Genomic DNA, 15,721 nt, shown 5'->3' with positions numbered 1-15,721 from the left:
GGACTCTCTATGCTGTTCCTTTGAACTATTATTAGTATATTTATGGCAGTACCCTACCTTCTTGATTACTGTAGCTATATAATAAGCCTTGAAATCAACTACTGTGAGTCCCCCAACTTTACTCTTCTCTTTTCAACTTGCTTTGGTTATTCCAGGCCTTTCATATTTCCAAATAAAAATGTTAGACTCAGCTTGTTATTTTCCACGAGAAAGGCCTGATGGGATTTTGATTGGGATTGGGTTGAATCCACACACCAACTGGAGGAAACTGCCATCTGAACAATACTGAGTCTTTGACCAGGGAACACAGCATCTCCATTTATTTAAGTCGTCCCCATTTCAGAAATGCTTTGCAGTTTTTCAATGCACATGTCTTGTACACCTAGTGTCATATGTATCTCTAAGTATTTCCTACTTTTCTGCTATTATAAATAGCATTGCTTTTTAGATTTCAAGTTCTGACCGTGGCTAGTATATAGAGACACAGTTCCTTTGTGCATCTTGAGCTGGTGTCCCACCATCTTGCTGTATTCACCTGTTCTAGTAGATTTACCATGGATTCCATTGGATTTTCTCTCTAGACAATAATTTCATCTACAAATGAAAAGATTCACTTCTTCCTTTTCAATATGAATGCTTTTATGTATTTTTCATTCCTGATGACATTGGCTAGAATTGTCAGTACAATATTGAATAGAAGTAGTGAGAACAAGTATCTCCGACTCGTTCTACTTCTTGGAAAAAAAAAAAAATCCAAACATTCAGCTTTTCACTATTAAGTATGATGCTAGCTGTCTGTTTTTCACGAATGCCCTCTTCCCAGTTGAGGAAGCTCCTTTTCCATACCAAGTTGGCTGAGTGCTTTTATCAGAAATGGAGTTGCATTTTTGCCAAGTGCTTTTCTTGCATCCACTGGGAGGATCAAATGGGTTTTCTTTCTCAGTTTGTTAGTATGGTGCATTATATTCATTTATTTTCAAATGTTATACCATCCTTGCATTCCTGGGATAAACCTCATTTGATCTTGATGTACTATCTTTTTAATATATTCTTAGATTGGTTTTTCTAAAATTGTGTTGAGAATTTCTGTATCTATATTTCTGAGGTATATTGGTCTAGACCTTTCTTGCAATGTCTTTTATCCAGCTTTGCTATCAGGGTAATGCCAGCCTCATAGAATATGCTGGCAAGTATTTCCCCCTCTTCAATTTTCTGGAAGAGTTGATACAGAATCGGTATGATTTCTTCCCTTAACTTTTACTAGAATTCTTCAGTGATGTCATCTGAGCCCAGAGTTTTCCTTGTGAGATGTTTTTTAAACCATAGGTTGAATTTCTTTACTAGATAGGAGGCTGTTTCGGGTTCAGGTCGTCATCCACCACCTGTCCTCATTCTGAAGGGACCACTCAGATCTCATGTCTCAGCCTCCTCCCTCCCCCCCCACCCCACTCAGGGGAGGCGGAGGAGTATCTGGTGCTCAGAGAGGGTGTCACTCTGTCCTTGTCACAGAGCAGGCAGGAGGCTTCCGGACCCGTGTGCGCATGTGTTTGCATGCATGTGAGTGTGAGAACATCTGTATTCCCCGGGGCTCACTCACCAGCTGGCCTTTGGATCCAGGCTCCCCCTGGCTCCCAGGAAGCCCAGTTCCACCCGCTGTCCCTCGTTTGCCAGGAGGACCCAGCTGCCCAGGTAACCCACTTTCACCCTTAAAAAACAAAACCAAAAACACACACACACATACCAAAATGACCAAAGGGGAAAACGGTTCTAGGGGAGGGGAGGAGGGCCTGGGAGAGACAGAATAGTGATGCCACAGGGTCAGCTGACATCTCAGGATGCTGGGGCTCAGATGCAGGCCTGGTGGGGGCTCGGAATTTTAGTCTCCTTAAGAGGACAGCCTCTTTCCTTACTCTGGAATTCAAGCTCCAACTTCCCTTCCACTCTCCCACCCTGCCTCTCTTCTTCACTGTTTCCTCCCAGAAGACCATGAAGTTCCCACCCACCCCCACTTCTGCTCCAGCCCTTCCTCCTGTCTGGGATGCCCCCTCCCCTTCTCTCCACATTTAAATCCTCCCTGGGCCAAGGCCGCCCCTCCCCTCACTGGCTGTTCCTGCAGAGGGTTCCAGCCTCTCCCCAACTAAACCTTGCGCTTGGGGAGGGCCAGAGGAGCCATGTCTGATGCACCCACCTCAATCTTCCCTTCTGTGTGTAGCCCCAGACTCAGATTGACTCATGGCTGCCTCCCCCACCTCTCGGAAACTTTCTAAAAACATGCCTTTTGGAAGAGGGTCCTGGCTGCAAGCAACATCTATTGTTCCACAAAGGCCCACTAGAGGGCGCTCAAGGACAGCTCAATAACCAGTTGCCTGTTTCAAGGGCCTGGCAGGGCCCAGGATTTCTAGCTACCTGGATAAACTTTCCTGAAAGTCAGGCTCAAGCTTGGGACAGGGACCCCTGAGAAATGTCAGGGCCATGGACTCCATTTTCACACAGGCCTTGGGACATGGGTGCCCACGTCAGCGTTATAATCAGTGTCTTATAGTTAGTACCAAGGTTGAAAGGAGGGAAGGTGGCTAAGTGGACTAACAGGTGTCTGACCTTGAATCCTGGAGGCCCCTGTGCTCCAGGCAAGCCGGCCACACCTGGATTTCCTCTCTTCCCAGCAGGGCCCGTGGGGCCAGGGTCCCCATCGTCTCCCTGCTCCCCCTGTAAAAAAGAGGGCAAAGGAGGACCTCTCATGTTTCAGGAAACAGAGGCCGCCAAGGAGCAGGATGTCTCATAGTCTGGATGAGCTCTGGGTGGATCTGGAGGGAAGGAGGTCAGACCCCAGAACGGAGTTCATCCTGCCTGTGCGTGAGGGCGGGACCAGTGAACAGATCTGCAAGTGGGGAGGAGGAGGGACCTTACAACTAGAAGTGCCATCCCCTGGGCAGGGGAGGGCCTTCTGGGTACAGGCATGGCTGGTCAGAAGGGCCACATTCCCAGGTCCCGAGGGATGAGGTGACTGCCCATGCAGGAAACTTCCAGATATGTTGGTTCTGCCCCATCCAAGTTTCCGAACCTGCTCCTCCTGGCCCGTGGCCCAATGGCAGAACCATCCCTGCCCCCCAGACCCCAACACACACAACACACCTTGTCTCCAAGGGAGACACCATCTGTTAACCCCAAGTCCTGCTCACCTGCTGTCCTGCTTGCCCATCCCTGCCAGGAAACCCATCTGGTCCCGCGACACCCTCGGGGCCCTGTCTCCCCACCACGCCCCGAGGCCCTGGCAGCCCCTGCAGGCCCTGGGGATATAAAAGAAGTTGATGAGAGCCTCTGGAGGGGGGAGTAGGGAGGCAGGTGGGAGGGGCTGGCTGCGGGTCACTCACCTGAATCCCCCTTCGTCCTGGTGCCCCAGCCTTGCCTTGCTTTCCCTTTGGTCCCTGAAAAATCAAGGGGCACATGACAGAGGCCGCCTGGACGAGGGACAGAACCCTAGGAGATTTGGAAGCGGGACTGAAAGGAGCATGGGCTCCTATGCAGCCCAGCCTTGCCCTTCCACCCCTTGGGCCTCAGCATCTGAATCTGCAAATGGGTCCAAGCACCCTGGGCTTGGAGCCCAGGGGCAGGGCTGGCCTTGGAACCTGCCAGTGTTGTCCTCACCCCTGCTCTGGGTCCCGCGCCCCCATGGGCTCCCCTGCTGCAGAGGCTCTCGGCTGGCAGTTTCCTAGAGGGAGCCGGGGCCCATGGCTGCCTGGGCTTCAAGATCCTTCCATCCTCAAGACTGTGGCTAAATCCCTGAGCGGGGTGGGGGCGGGGGCGGGGAGATGGTGTGTGGGTGAAGGAGACACACCTGCGGGGAGGTTGAGCGCATGAAGACAGCACTGGCCCAACCTCAGAGGAGGCAGACACAAGGGCTCAGGGTACAAGGTGGGAAAGTCCTCAACCGCCCCTCAGTTCCCACCACCAGCATCCCTGTCCACCCCTGCCCCCTTCCTCCGGACCCCTTGCTTCTCCAAATTTTCTTCCACAGCGTGGTGTGGCTGGCTGGCTCTGGCTCTCGACTGCCCTGGGTTCAAATCCCACTGCTGGCCCCACAGGTGGTCCCGTTCCTGGAGGCCCTGCCAGGGGGGCAGGTGATCCCCCCCTCCCTCAAGCCCTTGGAGGTGAAGAGATCTTGGCCTGGAAGCACCCTGCAGGGCGCCCGCCAGCCTACTTGCTGGGTGCCTGGGCAGGTGTCCGCCCTTCCCAGGGTCCCCTGTGGACTTCAGTCCTCTTACCTCTTCCCCTTTTGATCCTTTGGGTCCCGGCCGTCCCCGGGGTCCTGGATGCCCCTGCAAACCAAGGTGAGAGGATGCAAAGCAGCCCCAGGATTCTCTCCCGGGGAGGGTGGCCAGTGTCCGCCTAGAGGGGGAGGGGTGGGAGGGGTTTGGGGGTGTAGGCTCTGGGGGTGCCCCCAGCATCAGGGCAGGAAAAACCAGAGTGAACTGCCCCAGGCCCTCCAGTAGGGAGGGTCCCTTCCTTCCCCCACTGCCACCCACCCACCTGGGGCCAGAGAGGGATGGGACAGGGAGCACCACTCACTGGTAGGCCCTGCTGGCCTGGATCTCCACGGAGGCCTGGCACACCCTCCTGTCCCTGGAAGTCAAGGAGAGACCGGTGAGGGGGCCCATCCTGGAGGGGCTGGGGCAACTTCCAACCCGGAAGAGCCCCCCGAAGCCCTTGCTCTTCCTAGCCATGTGTCATTGTCCCCGTCTCAGCTTGCTCATCTGCAAAGCAGCGAAATGATGACCCTGCCAGCAAGGATGGAGTAGGGGAGGGGAGGGGAGGGGAGGGGAGCCTGGTGGGGGCCCCGTGCTCACTCAGCGGTCTGTCTCTTGCTTCTGCCGGGAGAGCTGTTTCCGGCCACAGGTGGGGAGACTGAGGCCCTGTGAGGAAGGGGTCTCTCTCCCTGACCTCATCCTCTCCCTCCAGCCCTCCCCCGGCCAGCATGAATTCTGGCCTGAGCCCTCCTTCAGGGGGTCTGTGCTTCAAGCTGGGCGCTAATGGTGGGAGGGAGGGCTTGTCTCCTGGCCAAGGCTGTTTCCCTGCCAGGGAGCCGGTAAGGACGGAGGACTGCCCTGACACGCCGTGCCTGACGCTGCCATTGGGTAGGAGCTCTGATACTTACGGGGTATCCAGGGTCCCCTGGCTCCCCGCGGTCCCCTCGATCGCCCACAGGGCCCTGAATGACAAGGACAGCAACAAAATATGGGCCACCAGGTCTCTTCCTGGCCACCCACTCGGATGCTTGCAGCGGCCTCACCCCTGCTCAGCCTCCCCCTCCCCCTCCCCCTCCCCATAGCAGGACGCTGGGGCTCCGCCTTGGCGGTGGCCCAGGGGACAGAAAAGGGGGCTTACCCGATCTCCCGGTGGCCCAGGGGGCCCCTCGGCCTTGCCATCCTCACCCTGCTCCCCCTGTGGACACAACCAGCTTTAAGACACACTTCTGGTTCCTGGAATTCCAGACACTCCACACAGAGTGGAAAGGGCCTTCATCAGCAATGAAGTCCAGTCTACTTAGGGCTACAGATGGAGAGACTGAGGCTAGAGAGGGAAGGGGCACACCAGGGCTGTGCAACCAGGGCTGTGGAACCTGGAGAGTGCTCTTTACTGCCCCCTGCTGGGCATCCCCCCCCCCCAACAGGTACCCTGGGGCTGGGAGATCCAGGCAGCTCAGAGCAGAGACCTTGGTCACACCCAGCTTTGCACAGGACCAGCTGCTCAGACCCCCAACAGGTCCCTTCCTTCCCATCTTGGAGCTCTTTTTCTCAGCTGGGGAACGGGGGTGAGGTGGGGTGAAGGGACAATGGCGATACCCAGGAGGAAGTGGTGGGGATTCTGGGAAATGATGCAAAAAGTCCCTTCATGGTGGTCAGCACGGAGTGACAATAATTCCGACAGCTGGGGGGCAGAGGCACTCACTGAATACTTCCAACAACCCTACGAAACAGGTGATGGTATTCTCCCCATTTTACAGATGGGGATACTGAGGCAGAGAAGCCACGTGGGCTGCTCCATTGTTCAGCCCTGAAAAAGAGTCCCTTTCTCCCATCTTTGCTAGAATAAAGTAGGCAGAGAGCCAGCTTTAACAGGAATCTTCTATCCTGGATGGCAGTCCCAGAAGCAGGCTGGGCTGCCCCGGGTTGAGCTCAGCTGTGGGCCAATTTGGGAGTTTTGTCCATAAGACAGATTCCTTTCTGCGAAACGGGATTGTGATGCCTTGCAGCGCTGTTCTGGGGACCCAGGGAGGAGAGTTCACTACTGGCCACATAGTAGGGGCTCAGGTGGCCATGAGCTTAGCTGTTGTTGACAATGGCAGCAGGGACGATGGGTGGCGTGGATGTAGTCAGAGGGATTGCAGGAGGAGTAGGGTTTAGGATGGAGGCCCTTGAGCCCTGGCAGGCCACCCTGGGCCCTGGGCCACCAGCAAGACAGGAGGCGGGAGGCCGTGTGCCAGCTACAGGGAAGGTGTGATCAGAGCAGCAAGAGGTAGAACCCCAGGGCTCAGAATGTTCCAGCCCGACAACTGGTGCCACCTCCCATGGGGGGCGCATTCTGGGTAGGAGGCTCAAGCGGGGGCACCCCGGGCCCCCTGGCTATTGGCAGGGATGGAAGGGGAAGCCTGAGAGGCAGAAGAGGGAGCCATCCCTGGGGCTGGAGCCCGTCCCAGGCCCAGATCAGTCCTGAGGGCTGGCAGCTGTAGCGCCTTGGCTCAGAGCTTCTGTGGCTCCTGTGGGCAGAGACTGAAAGCGGGAGGGACTTGGCCCGAGGCTTAGAACCAGTTGTACCCAAGGGGGTGGCCCAGGGAGTGGGGATTCCCTCTCCTCCCTGACCTCTCTCTATGGCTCTTTCTCCCAAGTCTCGGTCCCACTGAGGAGGGAGGCAGCTGGACTGGGGCACTTTAGAGAAGGGGGCCGTGTTTACTGAGTGTACTCTGTGTGGCAAACCCTTCGGGAGGTGTTCCACAGAATCCATACCGCACTCCTACGCTGCTGTGACTATTGGCCCATTTTACAGATGAGGAAACTGAGGCCCGGGGAAAGAAAGGTCTTAGTTAAGGCCACACAGGAATCAAGTGGTGGTTAGAGCCAAAAGCCAGCTATACAGATCTCCCCCGCTCTCCCCACATTGTGGCTATAGTTCAGGGATGCATTTTTAGCAGCAGGAAGCCGGTGGAGCCCCCGTTCTTCCTTGTTCCCAGAGTCTCATGGCCAATCCCTCCAGATACCACCTTTGTAGACACATGCCCTCGGGGAATTCGCCAGGTGAGCAGCATCCTAACTCATCTAAGTGCCTGTTTCCGGTCAGGGAGGCACAGCCTGACATCAGAGTCTGCATCCTGGTCCTGCCACCTTTCCACTGGTCCTGAACTAGTCCTTAAGCATCCTGGAGACTCAGTTTCCCCATCTGTCATGTGGGACACTGACACCTCACGGTGAGGGCCGTGGAGGAATCCCAGGGAAGAGCTTTGTACATGGCTGTGTGCTTCGGGGTCTCCCTTGGGAACCTGCTCCCCCTCCTCCCAGCACCCTCCAGCTCGTGCCTGGCTATTCACTGTTGCATCTAGTTTTACCCGAGTTCTTTAGGGCACCCTTCTGCAGCCCCCAGCTCAGGGCCGAGAAAACATTACATAATCATTATTCATCCATAAATACCTGTCGGATAGCTGAACGCATGAGTGAACTAACCTACTACCTCATCACTAAGAAAGTGCCTATGGCTGACATATATGTGATGTCCTGCTTAGCCTCACATTCCTGAGGTATGCACCCGCTTAACAGATGGGGCAATCAAGGCTCAGGGAACCCTGGGGCCCCACCCAAGGCCCCAGCAGACTTAGGGCAGGTTTAGGGTTAGGATCCCATTCTCAGCAGCCACAGGAACTGGGCCTGGGGCTGCAGGTGGCTCGGGTGGGGTGGGGGTTCCCCTTGTTTCAGGGTCCATGTTAACCCCTCCTGTGCCAGCTGTGGCCGACTCAGGGCCAAGGCTGGGGGACTCAGGGTACTGAACGCAGCTTCCTGTGGGATGTCGGGAGCCCACTGATTGCAGAGCTCTTCTTCTCCAAGCAGGAGGAAGGGGCCAGCTGGACAGCAAGCCAGGCCGGGGTGATTCACACAGCAGCGGCAGTGGGATGTGGTTAGTGAGTAGCTGACTCAGCTCACAAAAGGAGGGCTGGGGAGGTGGGGGGGGGCAAGGAGACAGCAGGGGGCCGCCTGCTAGGAGGCATTCCCGAGGCGGAGCCATCAGGGGAGGAGGGAGGCCAGAACAGGGAGACTCGAGCTGCTAAGGTAGGACTCAAAGGCCTGGGCCCAGAGCCAGTTTGGTGCTGGCTCGGAAGGTTACCCGGGGCCACTGCCTTGGCCCCCTGGCCCCACATCCCCACCTGCACCGTGCGGCAGGGCACAACCATCAGCAAGCTTTCTTCTAGCAATTTCTCTCTTCCACTGAAGCTGGAGCCAAGTGGTGGGGTATGGGCGCGTTCTCCCTCTGCCTTAGTGGCTCCTTCCTGGCTGGGAAAGGTTGGTCTCACTCTCTGTCCTAAGCCCTGCGCTGGCTCTCACTGCGGGATCTCATTTCTGAGCAAGGCTTCAATGCCCACATTCACACAGATGATGGAATTGAAGTTCTGGTCAGGACATGATTGGCGTCCATCTCCCCTGCTCAACTGGAAACCCCGGGCTGGCAGGAACTGTGGTTTTGTTCCGGTGCCGGGCTCCGACCTGACACACAGGCCATCTGTGTTGAATGTAGGTCTAACGGCCCTGGCTCTGCGGTGTGAGCAGCGGGGAGCCGACTGTGAACTTCTGCATTACCCCAGCCACAGTGCCCCAGGGGCTGGCTCCTACCGGCCCACACGGGAGGGAGCACCTGCTTCCCAGGACTGAGCACCCACCTTTTCACCCTTTGGTCCAGGAGGTCCGAGGGGGCCCATGATGCCTTTGTGTCCCTGCAAGAAACAAGATGGCAAGAGGTGAGAGCATGGGGGAGTGACGGCTTGAGAGGCACAGTGATGAAGGCCAGGAACTCCTAGGTGGAGACCTTGAGCTGTGAGTCTGGGCCCTGGCTCTGCCCCAGCTCACTGTGTGACTCTGAGCCGGCCCATGCCTCTCAGGGGCCTGGCCTCCCAGTCAGTCCCTGACACACCGCTCAGGGGTGGGCCCGCTTGGATGGTCGGGGGCGTGGCTCACCCCAGCCTGGAGCAGACCTGGGGCCAGATCTCGGAGAGCCAGCTGTGTCCCTGGGGCAGGGGCAGGGGCAAAATGCTGGCCTCAGCCGACTTCCCCAGGCTATGGCGGGAAGCATATAGGCTCGTTCCTCCCTTGGGCTCCCAGTGCCCCCTCTCCGGTTCCCATGCCCTCTGCCCTGTCCCTCTTCTGTCCTCCTCTCCCTGCTGTGCCTCCTTCAGACACTGAATCCTACCTTCAAACTTAACAAGCTGTCATTAGCCTCCCTAAGCCTCAGTTTCCCTTTCTGAGCGGGCCCAGAGCCTCTCTGAGGACTAGTCACCCAACTCTATCACATAGGTTTGGCTCAGCCACCTCTAAGAGGGGTGCCAGCTTGGATGCAAAAACGGGGTGAGGCTCTTCCCTTCCACAGACAGCTGGCATGATGCCGGGACAGGACGCATGTGTGGCTCCCACCGCGGGAAGGAAGGACTCAGCGAGGGCACGTGGAGGGGGAAGGTGTTTCTGTCTGCCCACCCCTGCTCTGGGGGCCCAGGGGCTCCCTGGGCCCGGGGAGACCAGAGATCTTCAGTGGCCCAAGGGCCACCCTCCGCGGGGAGGTGGTGGGGACAGAGGCCGAGGCCCGCCTGGAGGGGGGGGGGGCCAGATTTTCTTACATGGTAACCAGGCAGTCCGGGCTCTCCTTGGGCCCCCATCCGTCCGGGAGCACCCTAGGACAGGAGCAGATGCACATTGGTACAGGTGGTTCTCACAGCAGTGACCTGGGCACTGGCTCCAGCCCAGTCCAGCCCCGCCGACAGGCACGTCTGTGGCCCAGAACCCAGGCTGCAGAGCTCCTCCCTGAGCTCCCCTCCTCCCTCCAGCCCTTCCTTCTCCCAGCTCCAGGGGTTCACGAGACCCAGTGGCTAAACCATCTTCACTTTTGTGAGCCAATTTTAAACAGAAGCAGCTATAGGAAGTTAAATTATATAAGCTTACAGTTCAATCAATTCTTTTAAAAACGAAGATGACAAATATTCAAAACTCCTCCCTTCCAGTAATTTTGCTCCATTTTACTATTGCCTAGGCTCCAGCTTATTTCTGTCTGTTGAGTGCGTGTGGTGGAACTAGCAGATGACAGACACTCCCACGCATCTCCCTCCCAAGTTTGCGTTTGCGGACACCACGTGGGTGGCTTGGGATCAGCCACGGCGGGGGCATTCACACCAGGGATGCTGGGAGCTCAGAGATGCCTCACCGGCCTGCCTCCCCTCTGCTTCCTTCCTCTGCAGCCAGCAGACCCCCGGGGCCCTCCTTCTGGGCAGGCCAGCAAGAGGCTGGGATGGCCTCAGAGTCACCCAGGGATCTGCAGCCTGATCCTCATGAATCTATTTCCAGTGGGAAAACTTGTTCTGTAAAAACCCTCCAAAGGAGCTGGTCCCCTCTCCCCACCCTAGGATGCTTATTTGTCTGGGTCTGTAAAGTCCTTCAGAAGACCCACAGTACCCTTCAAACAGAAACACATACTTGGCGTTGTGGGTACTTTTCCAGGGAGAGAGGCGGCAGCTTCTACAGGATCCCCAAGGGATCCATGATGCAAGAGAAGCAGCTAGGACAAGGGACAGCCAAGGTTTGGCTGAGAGGTGGACAGGGCGATACCTCTCTTTCTCCCCTTGCCCCCCCCCCCAGCTCTTTGCCTGCCCACCCCACCCCACCCCACCCTGAGTTCTCACCATTGGTCCTAGGCTGCCCCGGGACCCTTTAGGGCCTGGGGTGCCAGGGGGTCCAGGGTCTCCAGGGACGCCCATCTCACCCAGCTGTCCTTGGTAGCCCTTGGCACCCTGCAGCGGGAGGAGAGACAGGCTGTCATGGGGCCCCAGCAGGAGGTGGAGAGAGAGGTGGGGGAGGGGAGGGGGCCCCACCTTGGCTCCGGTCCGGCCCTTCTCGCCTTGCTTCCCCGGTTTTCCTTCAGGACCCTGAGAGGAGAAAGAGGGAAGGAGGAGGGTGAGAAATGAGAGCAACTTGAGGCAGAGCGTCAGCACGGGAGCTCTGAGGGCAGACTGCCTGGGTTCCAAACCCACCCTGCACTCAGTGCCCCCTGGGACCTTGTGAGCTGGGAACTTCCTGACGGAAGGTGTTGTCTGCAAAGTGGGGACAGGGGTCCTGTTTGCCTCACGGGGCTGAGAAGTCAACCCGGGGATGGCCTCTCGTGCTCACCAGGCACCTGGCCCACAGTAAGTGCTGGACGCACCACTCTTTCATGAAGACTGCTAGGCGCCCAGGCTGTCCCAGTGGGAGCCGCTCTCTGCACCTGCCATGTGCCACACGCTGTTCCAGCCCCCCAGCCACCCTGAGCCTGAGGACCCATCAAGGCTTGCTCCCCGGGCTTCCCAAAGGTGAAACGACTTGGCCCAGAACGCTGATTCAACTGCGGATCTGTCTGATTCCATGCCTGGGGCTCCCGGTGCCCGCTGATGACATGAGGCAGGCAGGGAGGTCCTCCCTCATCTCTGAGATGCCGTGGGGCACTTCTGACCAGCCCGAGGCTGTGTCCCACTGACAGGGGCTCCCTCCTTTGGGGATGGGGGTTGGAGGGGCTCCTCCCAGTGGGGCATTGTGCCGGGAAGGTCAGCTGCCCTCCCCCACTCTCCCACTGGGGTACCCAGGCCACTCCCTCCCACAGGCTGCTCTGTCCCCTCCCTTGCAGGGCATACCCTTGCTCTCCTTTGCCCTGTTCTTGTCAGGGCCACTCAGTGGGGTGAATGAGTGCGTATAAGTGTGCATGTGTGAGCATAAGACAGATAAGGGAGAAAAGAAAAGGAGAGAAGAGAATCCCAACTCTGAGCCACACTGGGGTGGGTTGTAGGGGCTAAGACAGGCAGTGTTTCTGGTCTGGAAAAGACATCCTAATGGTCCCCAGAGGACAGTCCCCTCAAGATCCAAACCTCAAAGGGAGCTGGGAAGAACATCTACATTCTTGGCAAGCACTAAAGAGCTAGTTCAGTTCAATCCCTTTGGCTGCATTAACAGAGGTACATGCTGTAGGATGAAGGAGGTGATGGCCCCACCTTGGAACAGGAGGAGGCACTAACTGTGATGGAGGAAAGGCAGGAAGATGGGATTTTAGAGGAGCCAGAAAACACATAGGCTAACCCAGAGGCACCTGATGCCCATCTGCTGATTTCTGCAGCTGCCCTGAGGCAGGGGTAGCTGTGTTCTCTGGGGTGATCAGTGGACGGAAATTACAGGGAGGCCAGCTTTGATTCAGCACAAGGACAAAATGTGGCAAAAAAGGACTGGAGAAGATGATTCTCTGTCCCTAAGGGCAGTGCCAGTTAGACCATCCTGGAGCCCTCAGGAAGGAGAGAGTGGTGGTCTTGGAAGGACTAAGCGCAGACTACCCTGCATTCTGGTGCATAAGACCTCATGTGACCCTGGAAAAGTCCCTTCCCTCCTGTGTGCCTCGGTTTCCCTGCCTCTCATATATAGGTCTTAAACTAGCTTTGTCCTGTCTGTGGCCCCTTGCCACATAGGGCTACTGAGCACTTGAAAGGTGGTGACTGGGATGGAGGAACCAAATTCTTAATTCAACCTAATTTGAATTAACTTAAAATTAAATTTAAATACAGACAATTAAGTTATCGTTAAAACTTTCATGTGTATTTGGAACAACTTAGGGATATGAATCTACATTTTCAGCTATATATTTTATGAAATCTAAACACAGATCAAGTATTTCCAATGAAAATTTAGCATGCGGATTGAGATGTGCCATAAGAGTAAATTACACATCAGATTTCATAGATTTAGTACAAAAAAAAAAAAAAAAGAATGCAAAATACCTGATTAGTGATTTTTATATTGATTACATGTTGGAAATGTTCATATTTTGGCTATATTGAGCTAAATAAAATATATGGTTAAAATTTATTTCATCCACTTCTTTTTATATTTTGAAAATTCGAGTACTAAAAAATTTTAAATTACACAGGTAGCTTGTCTTCTGTCTCTATCGACAGTACTGAACTAGACCATGCCTGGGTCTTTGGCTCCTCCAGGAATAAAGGAGTCAACCAACATGGCTTCAACCACGGGCCAGGAACTATGTCTATGTTCTGTGTCATGCCTCCCCCAATTCTGGCCACAGGGCTGGGAGGAAGGGCTTATTTATTCCATTTGAGAGCCAAAGACACAGGCATGGGGAGACAAAGACACTACCTGCAGGTCACCTCGCTGGGTTCGAATGAGATGTGGGTCCTCAGTGTCTGGGGCACCCCCTGTCCCAGGCTGGTCGTATCTGGGCAACTGTACAATGATACAGGGGCTGGTGGAATCTGTCAGTAGGCTGAGGGGATTGCTAGGGCTGATCCCTTGTCAGAAGGAGAAATGAGTCAGCGCTGAAGCATTCAGCACAGAGCCAGGATGCCGGGAGTCTCCCCCAGGACAGGGCGGCCGGCCACTTGTGCTGACAGGCCCTCTCCATCTGGGAGCATCCCTCATGGTGTGGGAAATCCTGAGTAAGGGCTGGAGCATCCAGTGGGGTGAGGCTGTGGGGCCAGAATGAAGACTTTTGCTGGGCCCCCATCCATGGAGATATATTTCTGGAAAGGCTCTGATGGCTCATAAAATTCTATTTTTAAATACTCCACTGTTTCCCAGCCAGAGTGGGAGATACTTGTCCTGTAGCCCTGATGCCAAAGAGACTCAAATACAAGCCTCTCACCCCTTCTGTCACCCGACACACACTCAGTCTGGCCCCAGTGAACTTCTTTCCAGTTCCAGTATATGAAAATTGGCAGAGATGGCAAAATAGAGACATTAACTCTTCTACCACCACCACCACCACCACCACTGCCCCCATCACCATGGCCACTGTCACCACCACTGCCACTGCCATCACCATCACTGCCACCATCATTCTCACCACCATCCTCACCACCATCTCCATTACCACCATCATCACCATCTGTACCACCACCTCTTCCACCACCACCATCACCTCCACCATTACCATCACCACCCTCACTAATACCATCACCTCCACCAACACCATCATCATCTCTACCACCATCACCTCCACCATCACCATCATCACCATCATCACCACCATCACCATCTCCACCACCATCTCCACCACAATCACCAGCATCACCATCATCATCACCATCACCATTTCCACCACCATCACCAGCATCACCACCATCACAATCTCCACCACCATCACCACCATCACTAATACCATCACCTCCACCATCACCACCATCATCACCACCATCACCATCTCCACCACCATCACCTCCACCATCACCACCACCATCACTAATACCATCACCTCCACCATCACCATCATCACCATCGTCATCACCATCACCATCATCACCACCATCACAATCTCCACCACCATCACCACCATCACTAATACCATCACCTCCACCATCACCATCATCACTATCACCACTGTCATCACCACCATCTGCACCATCACCATTACAACCACCATCATCACCATCTCTACCATCATCAATATCATCATCATCATCATCATCTCCACCTCCACCCAACCATCAACATTACTACCACCATCACCACTACCACCAGCTTCCAGTCATTTCCTCCTCCAGATTCATAAAGACAATATTTATTTTCTGGGACGTTGTAGAAAGCACTTTCTTTCCAAAGTTTCATTGACTCTTTAAAGATAAGAAAACCAAGGCTCACAGAGAGGCAGCAGTGATCTGCCTAAGGTCACACAGACCGTGGGTTCTCAAGCCAGAACTCAACCTTTGGACTCTAGGCCCAGGGCTATTTCTGCTGCACGTTGCCACCCATTCCATGGCCATGATACTCAAGAGCTTACTAAGAAAGAGCCCCTGGAATGTTGGAAGGCATTCCTTCCAAATCCTTCATCGTACCAAGAGCATGACCCAGAGAGGGTAGCGGCAAGTTCCTAGCAGAAAATCGCGGCCAGCGCCTCTCCTGCTAAACCCCCTGCTAAATTCAGTGTGGCTGAGTGTGGGACGAGGCCAGCAGGGCCAGGCTTGTGGAGGCCATGGCAGCCAGACTGAGGAGTGTGATGCTAGTCTGAGGGCAATTGGGAGCCATGAGAGGGTTAGGCGGGGAGGGACATGGGCAGACTGTTCTCTGGGAAACTCCCAGGTGGAGGAAGGACCACAGTGGAAGACCTTCAGGTAGCTGCCATCAAAAGACCTCCTGTCCAACTGCCCAAGCAGGCGTGGGTGGTACACATACCCAAACGCCCACAGTGCTGGCATGCAGCCGTGTACACTCACCCGGATGCCAGTGATGCCAGGGGGGCCGGGGGCCCCATCCTCGCCCATTAGTCCCTCTTGGCCTTTGTCACCACGTTCACCATCAGGCCCAGGGTCACCCCTGTCCCCCTAGGTTGGAAAGGCACGAGGAGGGGAGAGAGAGAGAGAATAAATTAGTCCCTCAGCCCATCAGAGGCGCTAAACCTCAGGGCTCCATTTGGATGTCCACACCAAGCAGCCCCTGGGTTGCCCCGATTGTTCCCT

The 15,721-nt window shown here is 55.4% G+C and overlaps 1 protein-coding gene across 3 annotated transcripts in view; it reads right to left on the bottom strand.

The window, feature by feature from the left end:
- Nucleotides 1-15,721, bottom strand: part of COL27A1 (collagen type XXVII alpha 1 chain) — a 135,992-nt gene that overhangs the window by 13,442 nt on the left and 106,829 nt on the right. For 2 of the 3 annotated variants that reach the window (XM_036121912.2, XM_036121913.2), the window contains exons 37-49: nucleotides 15,479-15,586; nucleotides 11,111-11,164; nucleotides 10,922-11,029; nucleotides 9,866-9,919; nucleotides 8,918-8,971; nucleotides 5,383-5,439; nucleotides 5,153-5,206; nucleotides 4,567-4,620; nucleotides 4,263-4,316; nucleotides 3,372-3,425; nucleotides 3,180-3,287; nucleotides 2,599-2,706; nucleotides 1,598-1,705 (exon numbers count right to left, since the gene is read on the bottom strand). In XM_036121912.2, the coding sequence (XP_035977805.2) occupies nucleotides 1,598-1,705; nucleotides 2,599-2,706; nucleotides 3,180-3,287; nucleotides 3,372-3,425; nucleotides 4,263-4,316; nucleotides 4,567-4,620; nucleotides 5,153-5,206; nucleotides 5,383-5,439; nucleotides 8,918-8,971; nucleotides 9,866-9,919; nucleotides 10,922-11,029; nucleotides 11,111-11,164; nucleotides 15,479-15,586 (975 nt within the window). The remainder of the gene's footprint in view (nucleotides 1-1,597; nucleotides 1,706-2,598; nucleotides 2,707-3,179; nucleotides 3,288-3,371; nucleotides 3,426-4,262; nucleotides 4,317-4,566; nucleotides 4,621-5,152; nucleotides 5,207-5,382; nucleotides 5,440-8,917; nucleotides 8,972-9,865; nucleotides 9,920-10,921; nucleotides 11,030-11,110; nucleotides 11,165-15,478; nucleotides 15,587-15,721) is intronic. The other variant, XM_078061643.1, reaches the window with a different exon arrangement.

This window comes from Halichoerus grypus, chromosome 14 (genome assembly GCF_964656455.1).
Source record: "Halichoerus grypus chromosome 14, mHalGry1.hap1.1, whole genome shotgun sequence".
In the NCBI taxonomy this organism is placed as follows: domain Eukaryota; kingdom Metazoa; phylum Chordata; class Mammalia; order Carnivora; family Phocidae; genus Halichoerus; species Halichoerus grypus.
This window is presented reverse-complemented; position numbering and strand designations above follow the sequence as displayed.